The sequence below is a fragment of the Dermacentor silvarum genome, chromosome 9 (genome assembly GCF_013339745.2).
Source record: "Dermacentor silvarum isolate Dsil-2018 chromosome 9, BIME_Dsil_1.4, whole genome shotgun sequence".
Lineage (NCBI taxonomy): Eukaryota > Metazoa > Arthropoda > Arachnida > Ixodida > Ixodidae > Dermacentor > Dermacentor silvarum.
In genome coordinates this window covers 127,259,469-127,283,398 of record NC_051162.1, presented here as the reverse complement: position 1 = coordinate 127,283,398, position 23,930 = coordinate 127,259,469, and the positions used below count along the sequence as shown (strand labels likewise).

Below are 23,930 nucleotides of genomic sequence, written 5' to 3'. Positions count from 1 at the left end.
CTTTGAAGTACGCGCTATACAATACCGCTTTGAGCGTGTAGGCAAATCCAGAATGGGGATTTGTTACGGTCGTCTAAGAAGACACGATATGCTGAAGTCAATTTTCTAGCTTGGCGATTGGTCACATTATTGGTATAAACGCGGCGCTCCAACCCATTGCATTAAATACATAGATGCATTTTTTCCATGTATAAAACAATACTGCTGCAGTGGTTTTATACGGTATATGGAAACGTGTTTACATGATATTTAGTGAGGTCTAATGTTTCAATTTCGAGAAATCCAGCTATTGTGTTTATTGCTGCATCAGTTACGGTATTTAAGTTGTTGCGATACGAATTGTGTTGGTAAGTGCATATGGTTCGCTGTTTGGTTGCAATAAAATAAAACAATACGTCTTGGGCTAGATTCATGAATATATTTAAAATACAAGAAACGCTCTCATAACTTGAGTCAGCAAACGCACCAACATAAATAGCCTAGCGCCAGCAAGGTCGCAACGTTGGTCCACCACATCACAACATTATGAATTCACAGAACACGCCTCCGCTTCAGGCGATTCCTCTTCTCCCTGTTGCTTTCGCGCGCCATGTTCTTACCCTTGACAAGAAAATAAAGGCGTGTAATTGAATAGACACAACATCGTTTGTGAGGTCTTTCTTGTGCCGCTCACAGCCGATCAAATTCGGAGGATTCAGCTGCAGAAAGGATGCATAGTCGGCGATACTGTTCCTTCGTAACTCATTTAAACTGAAGCACAGCTTGGAGGCCTCTTCGAGCGACGCTACCAGTTCTTTTAGTGCTTCAGAAGCGAGCAACAGCCCTGATCGACCTACTCGTTCTGTTGAATTCAGTAATATATCCCTGAGCAATCGCAGCAGTTGGTTCTTTGCAGGAACTTTCTTGCTACATAGCCTGCTATATGGAATATAAGCCTAGAGTCACTTTTATTTTCCCTGTAGCAGCGCAGCGGTGCTCGATGTCGCAAGCGCTGATCACCTCATGTGCGCCTTGCCAATTTGCAATGTCGAGGAGCTCATCGACGTACGCTTTTCGGTGTACGGCTTGCTCATTAACGTCGCCGATACTGAGCAAGCTACTGAGTAGCCCGGGGTGAACATTTCCGCTGTCAGACAGCGGAATAGTTCCGCTGTATTTCTCACAAATTTAGAGCCTGAAGCCCGACTTGCAGTTCGGAGCGAAGCGTGTCTCCTTGGTGGTCTTCTTTGGTCGAGCAATGCCGCCGCTAATCTCGTCGGTCATGTTTCCGACCTGGAACATTTCACATCACTTAGGAACTTACAAACAGTACGAGAGACGCGGTGCTCTTCACCTTTGAAGCTGACAGGAACAGACGACATACAACTACTCCGATACGGGCTTTATTTTTTATTTATTTTTTTTATTTTATTTTTATTTATTTATTTTTTTGCTCACCGCCAGCTCCCTGTAGCAGACGACGCGCGCTGCGGAACCGTTCTACTGACCGCAGCGCCAATTTTGCGTCATGACGCGGAGAAGCGGTGAACTACGCTCCAGACGCGCCGGTCGGCACACCTACCCATCTAGCCATCGTAACGTTGTCCACATGTACGTGCTACGTGTTACTACTATGTTTACAAAGTATTTTGAATATATCTTGGCGTTACAAAAGTTACAAAAATGAGTCGGAACAACATGGCGGCGTCTATGCGGTTGCCACTTTTTTTTGCTCAGCTTTTCTAACTCTACGCTTCCGTCTATGCAAACACCGCGCATGCGTACGGCAGCGAGCAGACTATGGCCGCGGCATGGAAGCTACTGCGCTGGAAAACCTCCGCCCTGTGTGCTTCTCATTGATCATTGTATGTCACCTGGACTGGGCCTGACGCGGAAGTTGCCATGTCGAAAGCGCCCGAAGCTTACATCGTTTGCAAGCACCTCCAATGCGCGCAGAAGTTGGGAAACACTTGGACTGGCTACGTAGACTCGCAAGAGGAGTACGACGAATTCATTCGCGATCTAGCCGCCTTCGGCATCTCATTCAATACCTTGAGAACGAGGTCCTCGCTAAGTGAAAAAGGTTTGTGATCTATCGTTTATCGTTGTTGTGTCTGTGCGTGTGCTCCCGCATCTGTGCGCGTATTGCGCGCTCGCGGATCGGCGATCGTATGCATGTGAGTCTCTTATTAGATATATCTGTTAGGAAACGAAAGCGGCAGTGTGTGCGCTTTAGTGCATCACTGTTGGTGAGAACGGTTTCTGACCAAGATGGTTCGGCTAGTTGCACTGCTAACTCCCCACTCTTTATTTCGAGGAACCAGCCCGTTTTCAGAACGCAATGCGCGTATAGTGAAAAAAGCATGACGTCATTTCGTAGGTAGCGCACATGTGGGGCAATTCAAGGAAGCCCGGTTCCTTATCAGATAGCAAGAGGACAGGAAAGCAGTGCTCACACTCCTTTGCTAAGCTACGTATGCATGTAATTGCCATGTCAGTCAGATTTTGTGTTAGTTGCTCTCAAGAATTGCAGATTACAATGGTTTGATTCAATTTAGGGATACAACAGCACTCCCTATGGCAAATGGAAAGCCAACCAACAGTGGATCTCTTAGCTTCGAAATTAGTGGCTGGAGGTTAGCGCTGCATGTTGTTGCGCCATGTATCTTCGTCCCTGTAGCACTGAACAGTTCCCGGGTACATTTGTACTCTACTCAATTTTCGTTTACAAATTTGGGCTAGGTTAACGATTTTACAAATGTTGGGTCACATTTCACGAGAAAACAAAGTTCTGTTTGCAAAAAGTTTCGCTTGCTGGTCCCAATCTTTCATGAGGTGTATTGTGATGGTGAAGGCACGCAAGAGCAGCACTTTCTTTGAGCAAGTTCTTTTGGAAAAGTTTCCAAAGCAGGCAAAACCGGCAACATGAAAGTCACTGAAAAAGTCACTCTACCTCAAAAATAATGTGTTGCTTGCTAGTATTTGCCTGGGCCAAGTTTGTTGCTGCTTGTGTGCCATGTTTAAACGTAATTCCTGTTTGATGTGACCTTGAAAAGTCGCGTGTTCAGAGCATGCATTTAAAAAAGAGGTGTATGCCATTCTTGCCCTCGGTGTCATGTCCGTAAGGTTTCACAAAATTCAGAGTTTGCAGGTGCAGGTGTGCATTTGCTGATGCAGGAATAGAAAAAGTTGAATGAAATTTAGCCTGGCTGTCTGTCAATACAGGAAGGCTCCTGCTGTGTACTCAGCGTGGCGATGTCGTCATAAACGAAGATGCGCCGTTCAAGGTTGTGGAGACTTCAAAGAGATGTAGCATCTTTCAAAAACCCAGCCAGGTAAGCCAAAGAAGTTTTGAGCGGTTGCTGTATATTGCAGACTTGTTCATTGGCCAACGACTAATATATTTAAAATCTCTTACGGCCCTCTTGTGTGAACATCGTGTTGTAACCATAGCAGCACAAGACATTGCCACTGAGTTGTTGAAACGTTGTGTGAACTGTTTTACGAATGTTATGCAATGCAATGTTACACAGTCTTGCTGTGATGTCAGTGGTATAGCCATGGCAAGATGACACACGAGCAAGAATTTGAAGTAGAACATCTTTCGCAAGTAATCGCTTGAGAATATGATCTCGCACCACTGCTTGTCCAATTGGCGAAGATGGTGTAATACCGACCTCACACCATGCTTACAAGCTTAAATCATACTTATATTACATGTACTGACAAAAGCATAAATGAAAGAATGTATTCTACTTAGTTCTAACTGGTTCTTATTTCAATGAACCTTTTTTCAAATTCAGCTATATGCATGCACCTACCCTCACTTCCAGCTGCAGCCAAGCTGCACCGTCATTATCGCAGGACAGGTATGTCAAGTGAGTGCATGACCCCTTGCATGATCTACTGCACTTTTCGAAGGGTCTTAGCAGTAATTTTTCACATGTTCTGAGCTATAATATTGGTTAAGGAAACAATTCAGCAGTTTATGGGAAAAGACAACCAGTTTTTTGACAGAAACAACTCCTTGAACTAACGATCGAGCGATAGGCTCAGCATATTCGACGGGCCTCATGCTGGACGCTTGCTGTGCTGCCAGTTGCACAAACTGGCGTGGAATGCTGAACATGTTGTACTTGTGCGTGCACGATCAAGTTACAAAAAATGCGCCATGTTACCCATGAGCCATCATGCAATTCTTGCCGAATGCAAGCCTGTGTTCTCGTAACAGCATGGCGCTAGCGCTGTAAACATTCGAGGCACACTTGCCGCCTTACGACCGATTCCGCAGTCTCGGCGCTCTTTTAATCTGCTGGTATGTATGTAGCAGGGTTGTTACTGTTGACTGACAAATGTGTTATCGCATGCATTGCGAATAGCTGTATGATTAGTGGGGCCAAACAAAAGAAGAGGAATGTCACCACGCAGCCTATTGGAATGCATCACACGAGACCAAAGCGACACACTCGCGGTGTCAAATTATATGCAACTCGAAGCCCACCCCCCCTTTCCTTTTACAGGTGAATCAAGCTTTGCACGCCTTACCCAATGTACCATGCCATACACGACATCCCGGGAGAGAAACAACACTTACGCTGCTGTGCATTTGCAGTACGCATGTAGAACTTTTGCAGGTTGTTTGTTCATCATGATGAGCCGTTTGCAGTGCCCACTCTTTGTTGAAGGCAAGCATGCATATATTAACCTCCTAGTTTGCGTCGAGCCACTCCAAGCAGGGGGCAAGTTTATTTATTTATTTATTTGCGATACTACCAGTCTCAGTGAGACCAAAGCAGGTGGGCATTGTATTAGACAGTTTTACAGAAACAAACAAACAGGTCATGCTACATGGTACAGTAAAAGAAAAAAGAGAAAAAGCTTCTTTAATTACTGCAAAAATCACCAATGATGATGTGAGATACAATACTTTTGGTTAGTATAACAATATCACTGAATAACAAATATAGTATTACTAGAAATTATATAAAAATAGCGGATAAATGACTCATGTAAGATTAGAAAAGTTATACAACTGACAGGTAACAGTGCAGAAGTGACCAGTTTGGGGCTTGAAATGCAGAAGTTTCACGCACAGAAATAAGTATTACAGTTAAGATATGTGAATGTGTTAAGTGGCGGCTTCTGTGTTTGATGTATCTAGTAGATTGATGAACGATGAAAGTGACGGCTAGGAAACTATGAGTTGAGGAGATTCCATTCTTTGATCGCACGTGGGAAAAGTGAAAACGTGAACTGTATGAATTGAAATGGGTGATTTTTTTCGCAATAGAGGCGATGTAGGCAAAGTAACATACTTAGCTCGGTCTATCTTATAACTGCCGTGCATTAGTTGGTAGATGAATTTTAAGCGAGCTTGTCTGGGGGGGTCCTAACAGATAGCGTTTTAAGGCCTGCATCAGCTGAGAGGTTTGTAGGGGAGTCATAGGGCCTGTATTTGTATATATGCGACTGAGGTAATATTGTCAATATGTAAGTTCCACGAAAGGTCAGAAGTGAATGTCAAACCTAGGTATTTGTGTTTATTTACTTTATTCAGGAAAGTGCCACTCAGAGCGTAAGAAAATTCCGAGGGCTTCTTTTTTGTTGTAAAGGACATGCATACAGATTTAGTGGTGTTAATTGACATTTGCCATTCTTTACACCAATTGGACACCAAGTCGAGTGCTCTGTTTAATAATAAGTGGTCTTCGTAACTGACAATTTCTTTATAAATAATACAATCTGCGAATAGCTTAATGTCACATTCATTGTCGTCAATAAAATCAGAAATAGCAATGGGCCCAATACTGACCCTTGGAGAACTCCGGAGGTGACAGCTACAGACCTGGAAGGGGTGCTATCTACAATAACATACTGGGTTCGATGCGACAAGAAGTTTTTTATCCATGCAGTAATCTGACCATCCCTGATCATATCCTCTAGTTTTGCAACTAACTTTACATGGCTTACACAATCAAATGCTTTACTGAAGTCGAGGAGGATCACGTCTGTCTGGCTTCGGTTGTTTAGGTTGAGCGCAAGGTCATGCACCACTTCGCTTAGTTGTGTGACCGTTGAGAGGTCACTTCTAAAGCCGTGTTGTTGAGGTATTAATATATACCTCAACCTATAAGTTTATTCTGAAGAAAGTTCCAGCCGGCGATGCCTTTGATAATCACGCATACTTCAATAGTTGGATCAAAATACTGGCCAAGATGTTCAAGAACAAATGCAGGCATATTTCTAAAATATCCGTTTAATGCTTTCCTGCACGTCAAATTCGGCCTGTTGCCTTCACGTCGGTAAATGGAAACGATTTTGTTGCTACACGTGAGCAAATACACACGTTATAAAACAGGGAGGATAAGGATCTACTTCCACAAAAGTACCACAAAAAGAAAATAATGTGCAGGAATGCTGCGAGAGACTTGGTCAAATGCTACCACTGCGTAGAGACGAGAACGGGCGGGAGTGCATGTGTCTTCACCGTCAAATTTATTTAAAGTGGTGCCGCTAGAGGGGTCGCTTGCTGGAAAAAGGTCCATGAATGTACTCTGAAATTGGTTACGTCAAAAGGATTTTGGTGAAGATATGACGGTGTTCGTAGAGACATTGGCATAGAGTTAAAGGGACTTTACAGAGCGACACTAAATCGGTTTCCACTGGTCAAACGTCCTCTCAGAATTGTATTTTAAATGAATGAACTTTATTTCTCATCCGATCGAGGCGAGACTGGGACTAAAGGCACGAAAGGCCTGAGAGAGGTCCCAGCCCCCACGGTTACACAGCTGTGATAATCAATACGAATGAATTCATATAAAACGTACATACATCTCGTACACGAGAACAGAATTTCAGTAACAATAATTATTACAACATTTGTTCATTGGAATGAGTAAGTCACATAAAACATTAGCACAAATGATATCTATGTGAAATTTTTGTAAGTCATACATGCATAGACACAGGTGTAAAGGAAACAAAATAATCAATAATTAGTGAAAGCAAATGTCATCGGCGAGTAATAATGCACTAAGCGCTTTTTGAAGGAGCTTTCTGAAGCGCTAAAATTTAACAGTTCTCCTACCTTGTTTAATATTTCTGTTTACTGATATATAAATGTATGTTTTCCATAATTTGTTCTTGTTTTCGGTATGTGTCTGGTATTCTGGCGTAGTGGGTAACGAGATATTTCACCATTGTCTGTTTTGGTAAACAATTTTTGTTTATGTATGGTGACTAGAAGCTTCTTATAATTTATTCTGTCTGCTTGAATAAGGGAGTAATGCTGAAATAATGGAGCTGTTTCAAGGTCTACAAAACGGCCATGTAATTGCAGTATGTACGAAGAATTCGTTTCTGTAAAAGGATGAACTTGTTGTAGTTTGTTTTTGAAGTTGTTCTCCAAACCAAGACCCTGTAGCAGAGTTCAGAGTAAACGAGAGCATCTTATAACTGTTGTTTGAGCCAAAGCAGAATCAGCTGGGTTATCCTGTTAATGAAACAGACAGATTTAGAAAGGTCAATGCAAAGCCTTGTTATATGCGACCCCGAAGATAAGTGTTCATCAAACCATACTCCTAGGAATATTTGTTCTTGGACATGGTTAAAATTATCCATTTGATTTACAAGGGCCAATTTCGAGTTGAGAAAATGGCGACAATACTTTCTTTCCTTGAATTTCATGCTGAAACCTTCTAAGGATAGGAAAGCTGCATTATCATAGATAGGTAGGAGTTCTATGAATGCAAGCTTGTTTTCATGCCACAGAAATGAGCATCACAACTAGTCTAAATCATAGCAGAATACTATCATTTCCTCCTATCATGGGTGCATTCAAGAAGTGAAGGACTATATACCCCAATCATTCATATAACGACGGCACACACAGAAGCCAGGGAAAGCAAAGGGTTACAGTAGCTCTGTAAATTTATTAATTTAGAGTAAGATTGTATTTACTGCTGTATTTATACACTTGGTGAAGGGAAAGGGAGTAATGGCGAATATATGGCTTGTGGAATCTGTATACCTAAAGCTTGCACATGAAGCATGCAGTGCTTCAACAATTGTGCCAAGATGGCGGTCATCTATGGGGGTGGAAGTTACAATGCTTTGAATTTGCAAGCTCGTGTATGAAGTGATCCTTGTCACTAAAGAAATTTGGCAGTTTCGCCCAAAGAGGGGGCAAAGCATTGAAAGCAACAACAAGGCTTATCCTTGCACTGCAGCTCTTCAACAATGTTCTACGAACACGCAGGGTTGAGCTGTTACCTTGATGCAGCACATTAGCCAACTGCTGCTCCGCAGCAGAAACAGCACCCTGACCGCTACCAGGTGTCTCAGAATGCTGGCGTGGCGAAGAGCGCCGTTACTGTTGTGGCACTTGTCGCACCTCGACAGTGTACAAGAAGAGAATAAAGCAAAACCATCTGCATTTGTAGTTTTAGTTTACTGTTCATTCTGCTCAGACCACTGTATGCACCACGATGTGGTATGCACACAGCTCCTCGGCAGGAACGCTAGTGTTAATGCCCACAATGCTCTTGCCAACAGCAGAAGGCGTAGAGCTGGTGTGGTCAGAGTGTGACCCAAGAAAGGGCAACTACACAGGAAGTGATGCCCCCTTTCCCCTTAAATAAATAAAATAGTAAACATGGCTACTAGATGTGTGCATGGAGTTACTATGAGTTTTCATAGATGTGCTGAAAAAATGACACTAAATTGGAAATTTTCACATCTGAGAAAGGGCAGTTCCTAAGCACAGTATGGAACATTGCCAAGTTACTGATTATCTGTGATAACGAGCTCGCATTTCCTGCAGGGTTTTCTGGGTGTGCTTAACTCAAGGGTCAGTCAAGCACACTCTTTGAATCATTCAGTGCAGAACTTCGTGCACATCAGTGGCGCACCGACGGGGGGGGGATTCGGGGGTTGTAACCCCCCCCCCCCTTTTTGTTTAACCCCTTTTCTTTCCTTACGCATTTGAGTACTGCAACTAAGATGTAAGACGCGCAATCGTCTGCACACTCGCAAAAAGCGCATTTTTTTTGACAATTTCCCGTGAAGAAATCGAAATTAGTGATGTTTAGATGGTATTGGCAAACTGTCAACCCCCCCTGGCAGAGATCCTGGGTGTGCTACTGGTGCACATTTATACCTTTCTTATTGAGTGGTTTTCTGGAAAGTGCATAAAAGCATGCTAATAGAAGCAGCATTTTATGGTCTGCACCATACTTAACACTGCCTCATGAACTCTTGAAGTGCCTTGCCTGAGGTGATTCAAAAGCTTGAAAACTCTGTAGACTGGTTGCGCCATCTATTTGGAACTAAAATTTTAGTTAAACTAAAATTTTATGGTAGGTTTTGATTTTATATGACAGTTTGTGCAACAGAGTTTATCGACTGTCAGTGTTGCTCACGTCTCTTGTTTACCGATGTAAAGAACAAGCTAAAAAAGGCCACACATTTTTTTTGATGATACAGAAATTCAAGACCTTCTTATGAACTGATTCAAAGGACTTCTGTGTTGATTACATGGTGTCTTCAAAGTATAGTGATGGCAACGAAAAAAACCTTGTTTTCCGAGGAACCGAAATTGTTCTAATTAATATAATTAAATCACACTGTTTATGTTTATATTTAATTTTCAGACTAAAATACTTGTCAAGTGTTTTAACAATAATAATGCTAATTAAAATGATTAATTTAATGGGTAACTTTTTTCATTTTCAGAATAATGTACTTGTAAAAAATATTTTGCTACATATCCTCAATAAAAAGTATTTCAGTTTAAAGCCTGATGATGTGTTACTGAGGCAAAAATTGGGTTTGTTGGAGATTTCTAAAACACCCAGCACCTACTACGTAAAGACAGCAGAGATTCACAGGAAGATAGAGGCTTGAAGTAATGGAATGGAATCAACTCCCTGAAGTGGTAGTAAATATAACTGAAAATAGTGTCTTCTTTTCATCATTGTAACTTATAATGGTCTATTTATAACTTATAACTTATAATGGTCAGCAAGCATTTGCTTGACTTGTTCACGAATGGCGTCTTGTTCTCTTCGAGACACACGGTAGGCATGCTGTCGGATGGGTCTTTCGGTGGGTTCGGTTATAATTCTGTGCTTCGCAACGGGTGTCTGCTTGATTTTTGACGTCGTGGCAAAACAGTCGCTAAAGGAAAGCAAAAGAGAGCGAAGACTATCTTGTTGTTGAGCCAATAGTTTAGAATTCACATCGAGTTGAATAGTAAACTGGTTCTCATCGTGTTGGGCGGAGGAAAGTTCTGCGAGTGATAGGCTGGTTCTCGCGTCGCCGATTTCTTCGAAGTAAGCGACAACAGCGTGCCTCGTGAAGTGCTGGTATTCGCGACTGAAGTTCGTGATTAGGATTTCAGCAGGTTGTTTGGTCAGTTCGAGGAGGCCGCGGGCGACGCATACTTGACGATAGAAGAGGATGGACACATTGGTTTCAACAACTCCAAGGGCATTTCGGTCCTTGTCGCTCACTACGGTAACCAGTACACTGGAACGAGGTGGTATGGTCACGGAATCATCAGAGACACGCAAAGCTATCTTGTGCAATTTGCATTCGTGCGAGATTGCGTTACGAGAAAATGTTACCAACAGCTCTCGAAGATTTATAATGGCCCCATATTCTCTAAGAAAGTCCATTCCTAAGATGAGCTGCCTGGAGCATTCCCGCAGAATGACGAAGGATCCAATGAAGGCAGAGCCGCAGATATGCACTCGGGCAGTGCACCTTCCAACCGGCGTCACGAGATGACCACCCGCAGTACGGAGTTGGGGACCATTCCATGGTGTGGTCACCTTTCGGAGAGTAGCCACCAATTCACCACTCATAACGGAGTAGTCGGCGCCGGTATCAACGAGGGCGGTGACCTGGTAATTGTCGACGGTTACTGTAATATCGGCGGAAACTACTGCGTCGTTATCAGAACATGGCGTGGCGGATAAATCGTCGTCGTGAACTTTTTGTGTCGGAGGGTGTTTGTCAGGACGATCAGCAGCGGCCCCACCCCCGGAGGTCGCTGTCCTCAGTTTTCCTGGCGTGGGCGTGGACTTGGGGACCTGTTGCGAACATCAGAAAACGTAGAGTAACGGCTAGGCGAGATGATGCGCCGAGGAGATGGGGAACGTGATTGGCGTCTTTGTGCGGGAGAACATGGCTGTTGAGAGGCCAGGAACTGCTCAATCTCGCGTGGGCGCTCACCATTACTTGGTCGACGCGCGTTAGGGTGAAATCCCTGAAGGCCCATCCTCCGATAAGGGCACTGACGATACAGATGGTCCGCTTCGCCGCAGTGGTAGCAAAGTGGCCGATTATCCGAGGTGCGCCACACGTTTGATTTCCATGTGATATCTCGCGGGCCTACGTACTCATACGAGCTTACATTTGTAGCGGGAAATTGACGTGGCGGCAGAGCTGAAACAGGGGAAGGCAAACGTCGTACCGTAGATGGTTGAGGGCCCCGTAAGGCTTCGGCATATGTCAGGACTGGAGCTTGCGCTCGCGTTGGTGCCAATGGTTGGGTCACGGTCCTGACTTCGTCACGAATGATGTCACCAAGCGCAGTAACAGTCGGCTGACAAGCAGTTTTGCGAACTTCCTCAAGCTCTTCGCGCACAACGCTTCGCACAAGCTCTCGGAGTGCTGCTAAATCATGTCCGCAGGTGAAACATGACACGGCGGCGACGGTGCTTTGGCGATCGTACTGTTGGGATCGTTGCTGCAGCGCTCGCTCCATTGTCGTCGCTTCAGTCATGAACTCGGCGACGGTAGCTGGAGGGTTGCGCATGAGCCCAGCGAAGAGTTGTTCTTTCACCCCTCGCATTAAGAGGCGAACTTTCTTTGCCTCGGCCATACCTGGATCAGCACGTCGGAACAAGCGGGACATGTCCTCGACAAACATGGCCACGCTTTCATTTGGCTTCTGAAACCGACTCTGCAGAGCCTGTTCGGCCTTTTCTTTCCTTTCGGGGCTGCTGTACGTCTCGCGAAGCTGTCGTCGGAAATCTTGCCAGCTAGTGATGGAGCCCTCATGATTCTCGAACCATGTGCGAGCGTAATCTTCAAGGGCAAAGTAAACGTAGCGCAGTTTCTTAGAGTCGTCCCATTCATTGACTGCTGCGACTCGATCGAAGTGCTCAAGCCAATCCTCCACGTCCTCGAACACGTCACCATGAAATGACTTCGGAACGTGCGCTGGATAGACGACACTCGGGGTAGAAGTGGATTGGACTGTGTCGCTCTCTTGCGTCTGACTCGTACTTGCCCCTGTGGTTGACATTCTTACTGGGCTCAATGGGCCGTATTCAGGAGGTAGTCCCTGCAAGCGGCGGCTGTGGCGAAGTGCCCGGTTTTCCTCCGGAATCGCGGGAATGGTGGTTGGGACTTGAAGCGTCGGGAGGTCAAATTAGGGCATAGGATGATACCCAGCACTTCCACCAATTTGTCACGGTAATAACAACACAAGCAACAACCGGTCACACAGCAGAACAGCTCCGATCGAGCAGAACGTCTTCTTCGTCGTCTTTGTCTCTCTCGCCCGAATCCTTCACGGCGCGCAAAATAAAGCGCAAGCAAACTACAACTGCACAACACACGGAAATGTACTGAATTGACGCGTCAATATGTACTGTTACTTGGTTGTACCATTTGATATTGCATTTATATTTTCTATTGATCCTGTATTGATTACATGGTTAGAAATTGTGTGCTGTATTTTGATTTCCTGAAGCTCACGTATCCAGCTATGTATCCAAACAGTGTTCACTATGTATAACCCCCCCCCCCTTGCAGTAATGCCACTACGGTAACGTAGGAATTAAGTAAATAAACAATTTAAAAAAAAACGCTGCCCAGACAAATGAAGCCTCAACTTGAAACCCACGTTTCGACAAGGGGACTTGTTATCAGAGCGCAACAGTTGTTGCCATAACCAAGAAAAGTCCCCTTGTCAAAGGGATGGCCACCGTTGACTACAGTTTGAAGAGGCATTTACTGTCCTACGAGGCTACAAAGACCTGATAAAGGCACAGAGAGTCTTGCACAAGCCTTAATTTGCCTACTTTTCTGTCTATTGATCCTGTTGTGGTTCTGTTGGGTGCCTTGTTTAAAATGGTTGTGTTTATGTTAGCACTGCAAGGCCAGTGCAACAAACAATGAAAGCAAAACTAACAACTCTCAGTAAACCCTCGCTCTGATGAAGACGTCAGAAAAGTAAATTTACTTTGTTTAGGTGGCATTTTGTTAAAAGTCTCTTACAGAGGTTCTAAATGAGCCATAGTAGGATGAGGTGCTGTCCTATAGTGTAAAGCATATCCAAAAAAAACTTATGTGCTCAGTAGTGTGGAGGTAACATAGCAGAAGTTCTCTAGACACCTCTGAGAAGCTACCTCAACTGTTGGCTATCTTCATGCGATGGACTTTTGTATACACAAGGAGTTGCTGCCGCTTGACGAAGTGATCTTCACAGCACTGTTTGCCTCTCCTGGTTGAAACAGAGACACAAAGGGTCACTATGCTTGCTATGTCGTGTCCTCCCGTACTGATTTTCCGCTTTGCACTTCATACAGTGTGGAGTCTGACACTACTGCACTTCAAATAATCAGATTAAAATGCATGCACTACAGTCCGAACCCTAGAAAAATTGGAATGTAGCAGTATTTTGGCTAAAGTATTTTGTTGTAGCAAGGGCTTACTGTACCATAGTTCTTGTGGTGATTGGCCTCCATTCCTGGTATCGTGATAATGAATATCAACTCTGTTCACACACAGGAAGAAGAAACAAGTGGGTTGGAAGCCACCTCGACTGAAAGCACCGAACCACCTTGCTTAAAGAAGGGCATCTGCACTGCGATGATGTCCGTCAAACAAATTGAGAGGTACCCAGAATTCCGGGTAGGAAAAAGCACTGATATTCTGAAATATATTAAAACGTGTTCTCATTTAAAAGCCAACTGCGATGAAATTTCGGACTGCATAAGAAAGTGTCGTTTCAGATTATAACCAGTTGCTAGTGCCACCTGGGCACCATTTTAAAATGTCAGTGGTGTGAACCGGACTTATCCCTGGGAGCCAGAGACCAGGATGATGGGTGGATAAATAAAACAGTGTTGCGTGCAGCCGTACAGGCTTATGTCTTGCTGCCACCTTCCGTATGATGTGTTCACTGCTGTGGCATTTTTGTGTCTGCACTTCTAACCACACACCCATGTGTGAATGCTTGGCGAGTACTAATTCATGCATCGCAGACCCATAACAGATTACGTAGGTATAGAGGCATCTCATCACAAACCCATCACCCAGTTAGTTTAGATATAAAGTAGACTCCGGGCAAAATCTTAGTTTGAAATACGAGTAGATACGTCAGGAAAGTCTTGCTAATCAACAGGTGCGACCATCCGACAATTTGCTAACCAACAGGTGACGTGTAATCTGCTTAGGTGCTATTTAAAGGCTGTTAGTACAAAATTAGACAACTACCTGCCCTGCAGCTCTGCCAAGATTGATTCAGTAGTGTATATTCTTTATTTACAGTCAAACTCAGTTGTAAGAATACTGCTTTTAACAGTATATCCTATGTAACAATGAGCAGCCGATGCACCGTCAACTTTTGTATGTGTTCTACGGTGAAATACACCGCTTACTACAATGCCCCGTGCCATGTTATCGGTTATAACAATTAAATGTGGCTACTGGGTCTGGTGTGTCAAAAGAAAAAAAAGAAAACAAAATCCAGGAAAGGCAACAACAAAAATGAGCGAGCCGCCGCCAGTCTGCGTGACATACACCTTTGCTACACCCACCTTAGTGCCGCACAGGATTGCCTTCGTTGCATCACCTTGTGCATCACCAACCTTGCAACTGCCTTCTACCCCTCAGACATCAGCGCAGTAGACTCATGTGTTGGAGGGATGGAAGGGAGAGGGGCGCACGAAGCCAGCAATGCATAGGGCGATGTGACGAAGGCGCGCTGTGCGAGGTGCGCAGCATAAAGGCGTGCGAGGCAAAGGCATGGGGCACGTTAACAGGTGTGGCTCACATTTTTTTTTTTCTGCTTAAGCTTTCTTGGGATACATCGTGCACTTTACGGGGGCTATCTAACTATCTCTATTTGTCAATCTATTTATGTATGTATTTGTATAAATGTATCTATGTCGGGGGTTGAAGGTTCTCAAGCTGTCTCTTTGCGACTTTTTGCTCACCCTCCTCCATTGTTCAATGGGGAATTAAGCTTCATTCGTTCATTCATTCATTCATTCATCTATGTTGTACCTAACCGTTTTCCCGCCTACCTGGGTCACTGGGTGGTCAATGGTCGAATGGCTAGCGCATCGGGCTGCTATGCTAAGATAACAGGTTGTGATGGATAGTTGGGTGTGTTGGTTGAGCATGATCTGAAGTGAAAGGCATGAATACGACAATGCACAAAGAGAGAAACACACACGTAGGGCGCCAGGGTTTGAACAGGGTTTGAAACCAACCATTGGACCTATTTGGGTCACTGTGTATGCACCAATGTGTACGTATGTGCCCGCTCTTCAACGAACCTCTTTCACCCCAACATAGGTCACTGTAGATGTGGCACTGGGTAGGCACAGCGGTTCGAAGAAACTCTTTCATACCGACTTGGAGCACTGGGTATGTTGCCAGTAGGTGTGGGCTACTTTTTAATGAGCGTCTTTGGCACCAACTTGGATAACTAGGTACAGTAAAACCTCGATAATTTGAAGGTCCCGGACAACGAAAATTCTTCGAATTAAGCGGATTTTCGAATTAACCGAAATGAATAAAAAAAAAGAAAACAAGCAAGAACTTGCCGCAAGAAGAAATCACCTTTATTTTCCATGTCCGGGAAAGATTACTCAAAGTAATCACTGATGCGGGATTACTTGGCGCGGTAGTTCGCCGCCCCTAGTGCCATGCTCTCCAGCTGGCTCACAACATGCAGTATACAACTATCACCCGCACTGCACTCAACAAAGTTGCGGACGATGTTCACGGAATTGATAACTGCCGCAAAAGCGGGCGTGGGGGTGCTTGACTCCAGAAATTTAGACTTGCTGGCTATTCCGGACTTCAAAAATGCACAATCCCATTGAGTTCATGCATTTTCGCACCCAATTTTTCGGACGAATTGAGACCCCAAAGTTCGATTTTCCGGACTAAATCGCTCTTTCCGAGCCACGCTACCCAATCTTAAAGGCCACCATGTTGGATTTTGCACTGGCTTGGATTTCAGTGGCTCGCTATATAGCCTCCAAGATTGGAAGGCGCACGCTATCAATAGAGAGCTCGCGCCATCCTCCAGACCCGGAGGAGGCCATGCCCGCTCTTCCTTGGCTGACAAAACGCTCCAAAGTACTGCACTTTTTTTTTTCTTCCTAGTATATGTGCTCAGCACTATTGTTGTAACCATTTATTGTGGGATGTTTTTTTATTGCGATAGCAATTATAGGGACACTTCAAGTGGATTTCTGGACGCGCACTTTCATGGAGAGCGAACACACGACGGAACGCAAACGCGACTTCCTCCGTCGTGCGAAAGGCCGTTGGGGTATGGTAGGGAGGGACGGAGGGGGGGGCAACGCTCTGCTGTGGCACCAAATGCGTAACTTGCAACCGGGCGCAAGTGGAATTGGCGACGCAATCTCCCACGCGAAAGGAGGGAGGGGGGCGGGGGCGACTTCGACTCTTCTAACGACTGCGTACTTAGCGCTGGAGCGGGTTCTTGCGCGCACCGTATCTTGAAACTGATCTCCAGATGGCTCTGACCTTTGTATGAGCTGTGCTTTCGCCGCTGAGTTTCCATTGAACTGATAGACCGCACGAACCTTCGCTCGCTGCGGCGGCTGCGCTCGTTCGTGCTAGCGTTTTGACAGTGGTTGTCTGGGGTCACCGAGTGTGATCTATTCATGCTTGCTTGTGCGCTGACACCACGCTTGTTAATTTAGTGAGTTTTTTTTTTTTAAGTTTCAGTTTCTATTTTGAATGTGGTGTGTACACTGAGCAGGTGTCTCAGAGACCCATGTCTCAGTGATCGGCGCTACCTCCTGTGCCTTCGCGAGAGCTAAGCGGTGCAACGCTGTTTTTTTTTATCTCCATGGCGAACTCCGTTGGCGGAGATCGCCAACACGGTGACGTTCGTGTCGACTGTACACGGAGACGACGTCACTGCTGCGCAAATCCAAGCAAGGCGATCCCCTCCGAGCGTAGTATGAGGCAAGGCATTATTAGAGATTTTTTTAAGCCGCACTAATAAATTTTTTTTCGGCCGAACGAGTTTTTCGGATTATTTTTCAGTCCCCACGAGCTCGGAAAATCGGTTGGCGAATGTACGGAGCGCCCTAACCTAACAGCCGCACGTGGCTACCATCCGGAAACTTCGAATTATCCGAATAGAGCCGCGCGGGCCATTTAAATTATCCGGTAGAATTTGCATTGAAAATGACGGGACCGCTGAAATTCTTCGAGTTAACCGAAATTTTGAATTAACCGACTTCGGAATTATCGATGTTTTACTGTATGTGCTGCGAGGATTGTGCCGCTCTACAATACAGAAAACGATCCCTTAAATTTCTCCAATGCTGAGCTGAATCCAATCTGTATCACAAGGGGTCCTCAAGGACTGCAACCCGATGCATTAGCAGGCTGCGCCTCAAATGAACTGGGTACATGCCACTTTCAATGAACGCCTTTCTTGCCAATGCTTTAGTGAGCTGAGCATGAATGCCCTGGGTATGGGCCGCTCTTCAGTGAACCTCTCGCAAACTTGGGTGACTGAGTGTGTGCTACTGAGTGTCTGGTAAGCGAGGGAGCAATGCTAAGCATTCGCAGGCACTGGGGAGCTATGCTTATCGTCTCGGAGGCCGAGTGCGGACTTGTCGGCAGTGCCTTTAGATGGTGCAGCGTGTCCGGAAAGAAGCGTGAAAGAGGAGCCATGTTGCCGCATGGTGCGTTTCTCGGCATTTCACGCGCACTGGCGCTCCATGCATTTCGAAGGCCACGCGCAGGCTTCATCGCAGTGGTACTAGATGCTGCCGAGTGTTCTTAGGGAAGTGCGAAAGAGGAGTCTCGCTGCAGTGCATGGCCTCATACATAACTAGGTTCGACGGTGGCAATACATTGGGTCACTATATTGATTCAATGCTAACGCATTACCATCGACAGTCATCGTATGCCGTAATTTTATTTGACGTAAGCAGAATGCCAGTTCTGTGCTCTCTTTCATTACCTTAAGTGAGCTCCATATGTCTGGGACTGCATATACACATCTAGGACATGACGCCAATGCCACAAGTGTGATTCAAGCGTCCATATTATTGCTGTCGAAATAAAATGTGTCAATATTCCCTTAAGAAAAATCAGCCTGCAGGTTGGAGTTTGGGAGATAAAATTAACTGTGAATTAGAGTGCTTTCTTTGTACTAGCCTCATGCTGCTGTCCAGTGGATGGAAATTTTCTTTCATTAGAGTGCTAGGTTGGAGTGTTAGTAAACTGATAATGTGCAAACAAAGTTTGAAAATAGCATAACAAGGGTTTTGTTGCCAGGCTTGTGTGTCACCACATTGCATTATTCGTAGCTTAAAGGAATTGATTGTTACATGAAGTTTCACAAAAACCAGAAATTTGTGTCGCAGCCTCATATCATGATCACTTCTCATTCTGCCTTTTTCAGGTGCCCCACTTAAACCACTATAGTACCAAACGGGGACGTGACGCTGCCGTAGCGACAACACTATCGCGACTGAGGCTGGCTCTTAAGAAAGAGGCAGCTGGGAAACCTGTGCTCAGGCAGCATCGCTTTTACATCTCTATGGATGTCAAAGGGTGCCATCACCACCATGTTAGCGATTCCATTTGTGAAGAACAGCCAGTGAACGTGAACGCATTGCAGAACAAGACGGAGCTGGCGGAGCCAAATCAGACATCAACCGGAATCATCGGGCGCTGCTTGACATATTACGTTAAGGAAGTTCTCGTGACAAACAAGCCGAGCCCAGTGATCACGTCCGAAGATTGTTATGCAACAAAGCAATGCATAAGTGATCACATTCAGAGAGCCCTTCGGAAGGACGGGTTTAGTTCCCTCAAGCGAAAGGGTATCGCAAAGTGTGTGGAAGAACTGAATGAGAAAGTGCCAATGACAAGTCCTCTTTTTTTTACTTATGAGCAGAGAACGAGGAGAGAGTTACAGAGTGACGATGAGCACCAAACTGTGCAACTCGACTGCGATGTCTTGGCGGCAGTTGCAAGTGAATGTAAAGCAGCGTTGCTGCGTTGCACCCATACAGATTTCATGAAGAATCTCATGCTCAAGTATTGCGAGGTAGTGTTGTGTATGGAAGCTGCGTATGGCGGAACCGATTATGCCCTACCGGTTTTCCTTATTTACTTCAAGACACCAAGCTGTCATGCTGTGGTCGGGGCTTTTGTCGTTCACTTTGAGATGGCCAATTGCATGGAGGAGATGCTTGATCTGTTTAAGGCCAGTGACTCAGACTCTGTCAGTACAAAGTTTTGGGTAATCGAGCACAGCCGAGCGGATATCGAGGCACTTTGTTGCACTTTTCCAAGGAGCCATCCTCTCTTGTGCAATTTCCACCGAGAACAAGCATGGAGGGGGTGGCGATCCAAAGAGGCAAGTATTGTAAGCAACGTCAGCTTAGTCAAGAAAATGCTGCAGCGAGTGGCACATAGCAAAAATGATGAGGAACGCAAGTTGGCAGTGGAAGCATTGGAGCAGTCTCCCCACTGGCAGAGAAATAAGAAGCTGCAAGGATTCATATGCCAAAAGTGGCTATTGCTCAGTGAAATGTTGGCAAAAATGCGCAAATGCGCCTTTCGTTTCGACGACATGGACGAGGATTTGGAGACTAAAAGTGAAAAGCTACAAGCCTGTTTGACAGAAGGTGGTAGCCACCATGACGTTCGAGGACTGGTTCGAGTTTTTGCCAAGACGTTTTCTCCAGAAAGTGAAAAGCAGGCTTTGCAAGTCAGCACGAGCTCTCTTCCTAGCTACCCTCTCTTCAACGTTGCTTTACCCAAGTTTCTCCACGGCAAACCTTCTGCTGTGACGAAACAAATCATGGAACACTTGACGAGAGCTGCTAACTACAGGAGGTTAGAAATTAATCCAGGCGAAGAAGAAGGCACTTTTTTTGTCCAATCTACTGCTCAGAGTAGCAGCTTTCACGAAGTGAACGTCAACGTTCCAAGCTGCACTTGTTCCTTCTTTGTACAAACAGCACTGCCATGCAGACACTTAGCAGCAGTCTTCTTGCTTGTGGAGGGCTGGGACTTTTCACGCCTGCTGGCCACTTACAGGAATGGGCCACATATGACAGCCCATGAAGACGCTGATTCCACATCACAGGAAACAGTTAGCAAGGCATCACAAATGGAAGTTTCTATTAAGGCTGAGCCGGATGATCCAGACATGACAGCCCGTGAAGATGCTGATTCCGTGTCGCAGGAAACAGTTAGCAAGGCATTACAAATGGAAGTTTCTACCAAGGTTGAGCCGTATGATCCAGACATGACAGCCCATGAAGACGCTGATTGCACGTTGCAGGAAATGATTAGCGAGGCATCACAAATGGAAGCTTATGTCAAGGTTGAGCCGAATGAGCCATATATGACAGCCCATGAAGGTGCTGATTGCACGTTGCAGGAAATGGCATCAGATATGACAGCCCATGAAGGCGCTGATTGCACTTCGCAGGAAGCAATTAGCAAGGCATCAGAAATGGAAGTTTGTGTCAAGGTTGAGCCAAACGAGCCACATGTGACAGCTTATGAAGACGCTGGCTTCTTGTTGCAAGAAACAATTAGCGAGGCATCACAAACAGAAGTTTGTATCAAGGTTGAACCGAATGAACCACATTTGACAGCTCACGAGGATGCTGATTACGCATCCCAGGAAACGATTAGCAAGGCATCTGAAACAGGTGCTTGTGTCAAGGTCGAATGGGACCTGCAGCCCGCTGAACTGCTAGTTGAAGTTAGTACTGCGGAGCCTGAGCAGGACTTAGAGCAGAGCCTGTCACTCATGAAATCCCAAATTGGAGCTCAAATGGAGGAGATTGATTCTCTGCTTTGTCATGTACGGGACAATACTGTGTTGCAATGGGTGCTAGACAAGTTCAATCAAGTAGGAGCACTGGTGGAACGACATGTGCCTGGATGTAGTGCAGCAAGCATCGAGAGATGGACAGCTGAGGGATGCAGTAATATTAAGAGGAAAGGAGCGACCCTGGTTGTATCAACAAAGAAGAAAAAAGATTTCAGCTAGTCAGTCTACAGAATGAGGTGGCTGTAAGTAGAGGCGCATGGGACATATGTTCGCATTATGCTGTGCACTCACATTATCCTTCATCATTTTGTACATATTCATTAACATACATTGGTCCCCATCACATGAAGCAAACATTCTGGTCAGTGTATGCAGGTTTTATAGATGCAAGGCACTGGGCTGTCTTCTCATGCTGAATTCACTGGAGCATGATTGCTTGTGAAAATTCATGCTATTAGCCTCAAACAGTTCGTCCTATCTGTTTAGAAAATCCAAACACATGGGCATTGACTGTGTTCTTGACGCCCTTGCCTCTGCTCCATCAGACTGCACGCTCCTGGCGTGGAAGCCTACCCAGCAGGCAATTGCTGGCAGCCGTGGGATGCCAACATTTGTTTGCTGACTGGTATGTTCCTGGCATGTGTTTAGATGATGTAAAATATACACTGAACTTCAGAAGTAGTTCCTGGTCAGCAATTGTGCATATTGGAATGCAGTGTGCGGATTGTAAGGCTTTGAGGCTACACGTGTGCTCTGTATGTGACGCACCTGCAGATTTGGGAGGCCATGAGAAACTGAGTGCTTTACAGGTCATTCTTAAAAGCCACCACAAGTCCGTCAGAATATTGTAAGAACAAGCGCATTCCAAAGGGTACAGACTGGCGTAACACAAATGCTTATAGACAATGGACGCCTGTATGCTCTATAACAGAGGGTGAAATAAATACAGGCACGCCATAGGAACAAGATTAAGCGCAGCTTATGGTTCTGCCATGTGTAATGGCACGATTGTTAAGTATAGGCAAAATATATTTTGGAAAGTCAATTGATGGAAGCATTTGGTATTTTAAGAGCTTGTGGATTGTGTATTGGTGGTCCATTGCAGTAGCGCACCCAGGATTTCTGCCAGGGGGGAGGGGGGGGGGGTTTACAGTTTGCCAATACCATCTAAACAGCACTACTTTCAATTTCTTCACGGGAAATTGTCAAAAAATTCGATTTTTGCACAAGTTTGTGAGTGTGCAGACGATTGCGCGTCTTACATCTTAGTTGCAGTACTGAAAGCCGCAAGGAAAGAAAAGGGTTAAACAAAAGGGGGGGAGGTTAACTCGGCCTCAGGGGGGCTTACAACCCCCGAATCCCCCCCCCCCCCCCGTCGATGCGCAACTGGTCCATTGGTTGTAGTAGCACGTAGAGAGTCGAAATTACTGGTATCATGTTGAACTACACTGTGCTCTGTGTTCTTTCTCCTCTTCTATTTCTTTTTCTTTTTTATTAATTGACCTGTATCAGTGTGGAGTGGCTGACTTAATCTTGGCACTTTCATGGCTACCTGCATTTGCATTGTTTTTGAAATTTCAGTTGCAAGTAAAGGCTTGTTGCATCTTATTTCTTCATCTTGTCTGTCATGCAATTCAGGTGTAAATTAATATTTGAAGGTGATTGTGGCACACGTTTAATACTTAATTCTACTTGGCTCTTGCTGTTTTAACCCAAAACTATGTGTTTCTGTAGTTCTAGAGTTTGAAGTGCATACCGACCTTTTGATTGGCCTGTATTTTTTGAACAGTTCAGAGTAATGCGTTATTATCCCTCCACAGAAAGAAGCTTAGCTTATAGACAAATTCCTGTGTATTATTATTCGTTAACGTACGTCTGCGGGAAACCCCATGCAGGCGTCATTTTTCACACCAATTGCAAGAAATGGCAAAAGTTTATAATAGTTGAAATAATAATATGATGCTTTCCACGACAGTAGACATGTAACTCCACATGACAATCGGTATTGTTACACGGTGTCCTCCAGCAATGGAAACCAGTGTGAAAGGCCATGCTGTCCAAAAGCATGAAGTTGAAGCTCTATGGTCAGACGAAGCAGTGGTGTTATAGCGGCATTTATTAGGTGCCAACTTGTGGGACAGTTGCATCCGTCCCGTTAGGTATCAACGTACACCATTCATCGAATGCTAGCTCTCCCTGTGCTACATTCAGTCCCCATACATCCTTAGTGTTGTGGTACCTCCTTGCATATGTTAATTTATTTATTGATTTATAGAATTTAGCATTCTATAGCAACCTTAGTGACTCAATAAAACATTATTCTGTTTTTTTGCTGAACCACCTGTTATAATGGGAATGGATTTGTTTGAATTGTGTATGCCCGAAATATGGGGCCCACATCTCGCTTATCAACAAGAGCTCCCTCAGAATTTAGTTATGGAAGTCGATGGGACTTGGTGACAAAGCAGAAATAAATGCAGAAATGACTGGGTTGGCGACATGACAAGGCCGCGGTATTCAAACAGGTCAGGAAGTTACATGCAAGTATTGCAATCTTAACTTGAATGAGCGCTGCTCAAACTTCATATCAGAGTGACCTAAGTTCTGTGCGTGCATCAGCTTTTGCATAGTCTCCAAGATTATGGTGTTCTGTAATCTCGAAGGCCATACTTTTAGGATGCTGTGATGCTGCCGCTCGTCCTAAGACAATCGTAACGCGATATATGAGAACATAAACACATGGGAAAAGTTGAGTTCATTCTGATGAATTTAGCTTATATCTTTTGTAGCGCGGATAAAAAAAAAAGAACTTCTGGAGTGGAGTTGATCTGAAAGAAACCAGGCTGCC

General features: G+C 44.9%; 1 protein-coding gene across 5 annotated transcripts; it reads left to right on the top strand.

The window, feature by feature from the left end:
• The first annotated feature begins 1,574 nt into the window (after positions 1–1,574).
• LOC119464262 (uncharacterized) lies at positions 1,575–23,402 on the top strand. 5 transcript variants are annotated; one of them, XM_049655709.1, is made up of 5 exons: positions 1,578–2,062; positions 3,205–3,314; positions 13,783–13,905; positions 18,686–20,660; positions 20,811–23,402. In XM_049655709.1, the coding sequence occupies exons 1-5, from the start codon at positions 1,882–1,884 to the stop codon at positions 21,299–21,301; spliced, it is 2,880 nt and encodes a 959-aa protein (XP_049511666.1). In that variant the 5' UTR covers positions 1,578–1,881; the 3' UTR covers positions 21,302–23,402. The 5 variants fall into 5 exon arrangements, with proteins under 5 accessions (XP_049511667.1, XP_049511666.1, XP_049511665.1 ...); XM_049655708.1 differs by having other exon boundaries at positions 1,579–2,062; positions 18,686–20,623; positions 20,774–23,402; XM_049655707.1 differs by having other exon boundaries at positions 1,579–2,062; positions 20,712–23,402.
• The last annotated feature ends 528 nt before the right edge of the window (positions 23,403–23,930 follow it).

Coding starts and splice junctions, on each gene's coding strand:
- LOC119464262 (XM_049655706.1), top strand. CDS start 1,882: ATGTCGAAAGCGCCCGAAGCTTACATCGTTTGCAAGCACCTCCAATGC. Junction 3,315..13,782: donor TCTTTCAAAAACCCAGCCAG/GTAAGCCAAAGA, acceptor GTTCACACACAG/GAAGAAGAAACAAGTGGGTT. Junction 13,906..18,685: donor AGAGGTACCCAGAATTCCGG/GTAGGAAAAAGC, acceptor TGCCTTTTTCAG/GTGCCCCACTTAAACCACTA.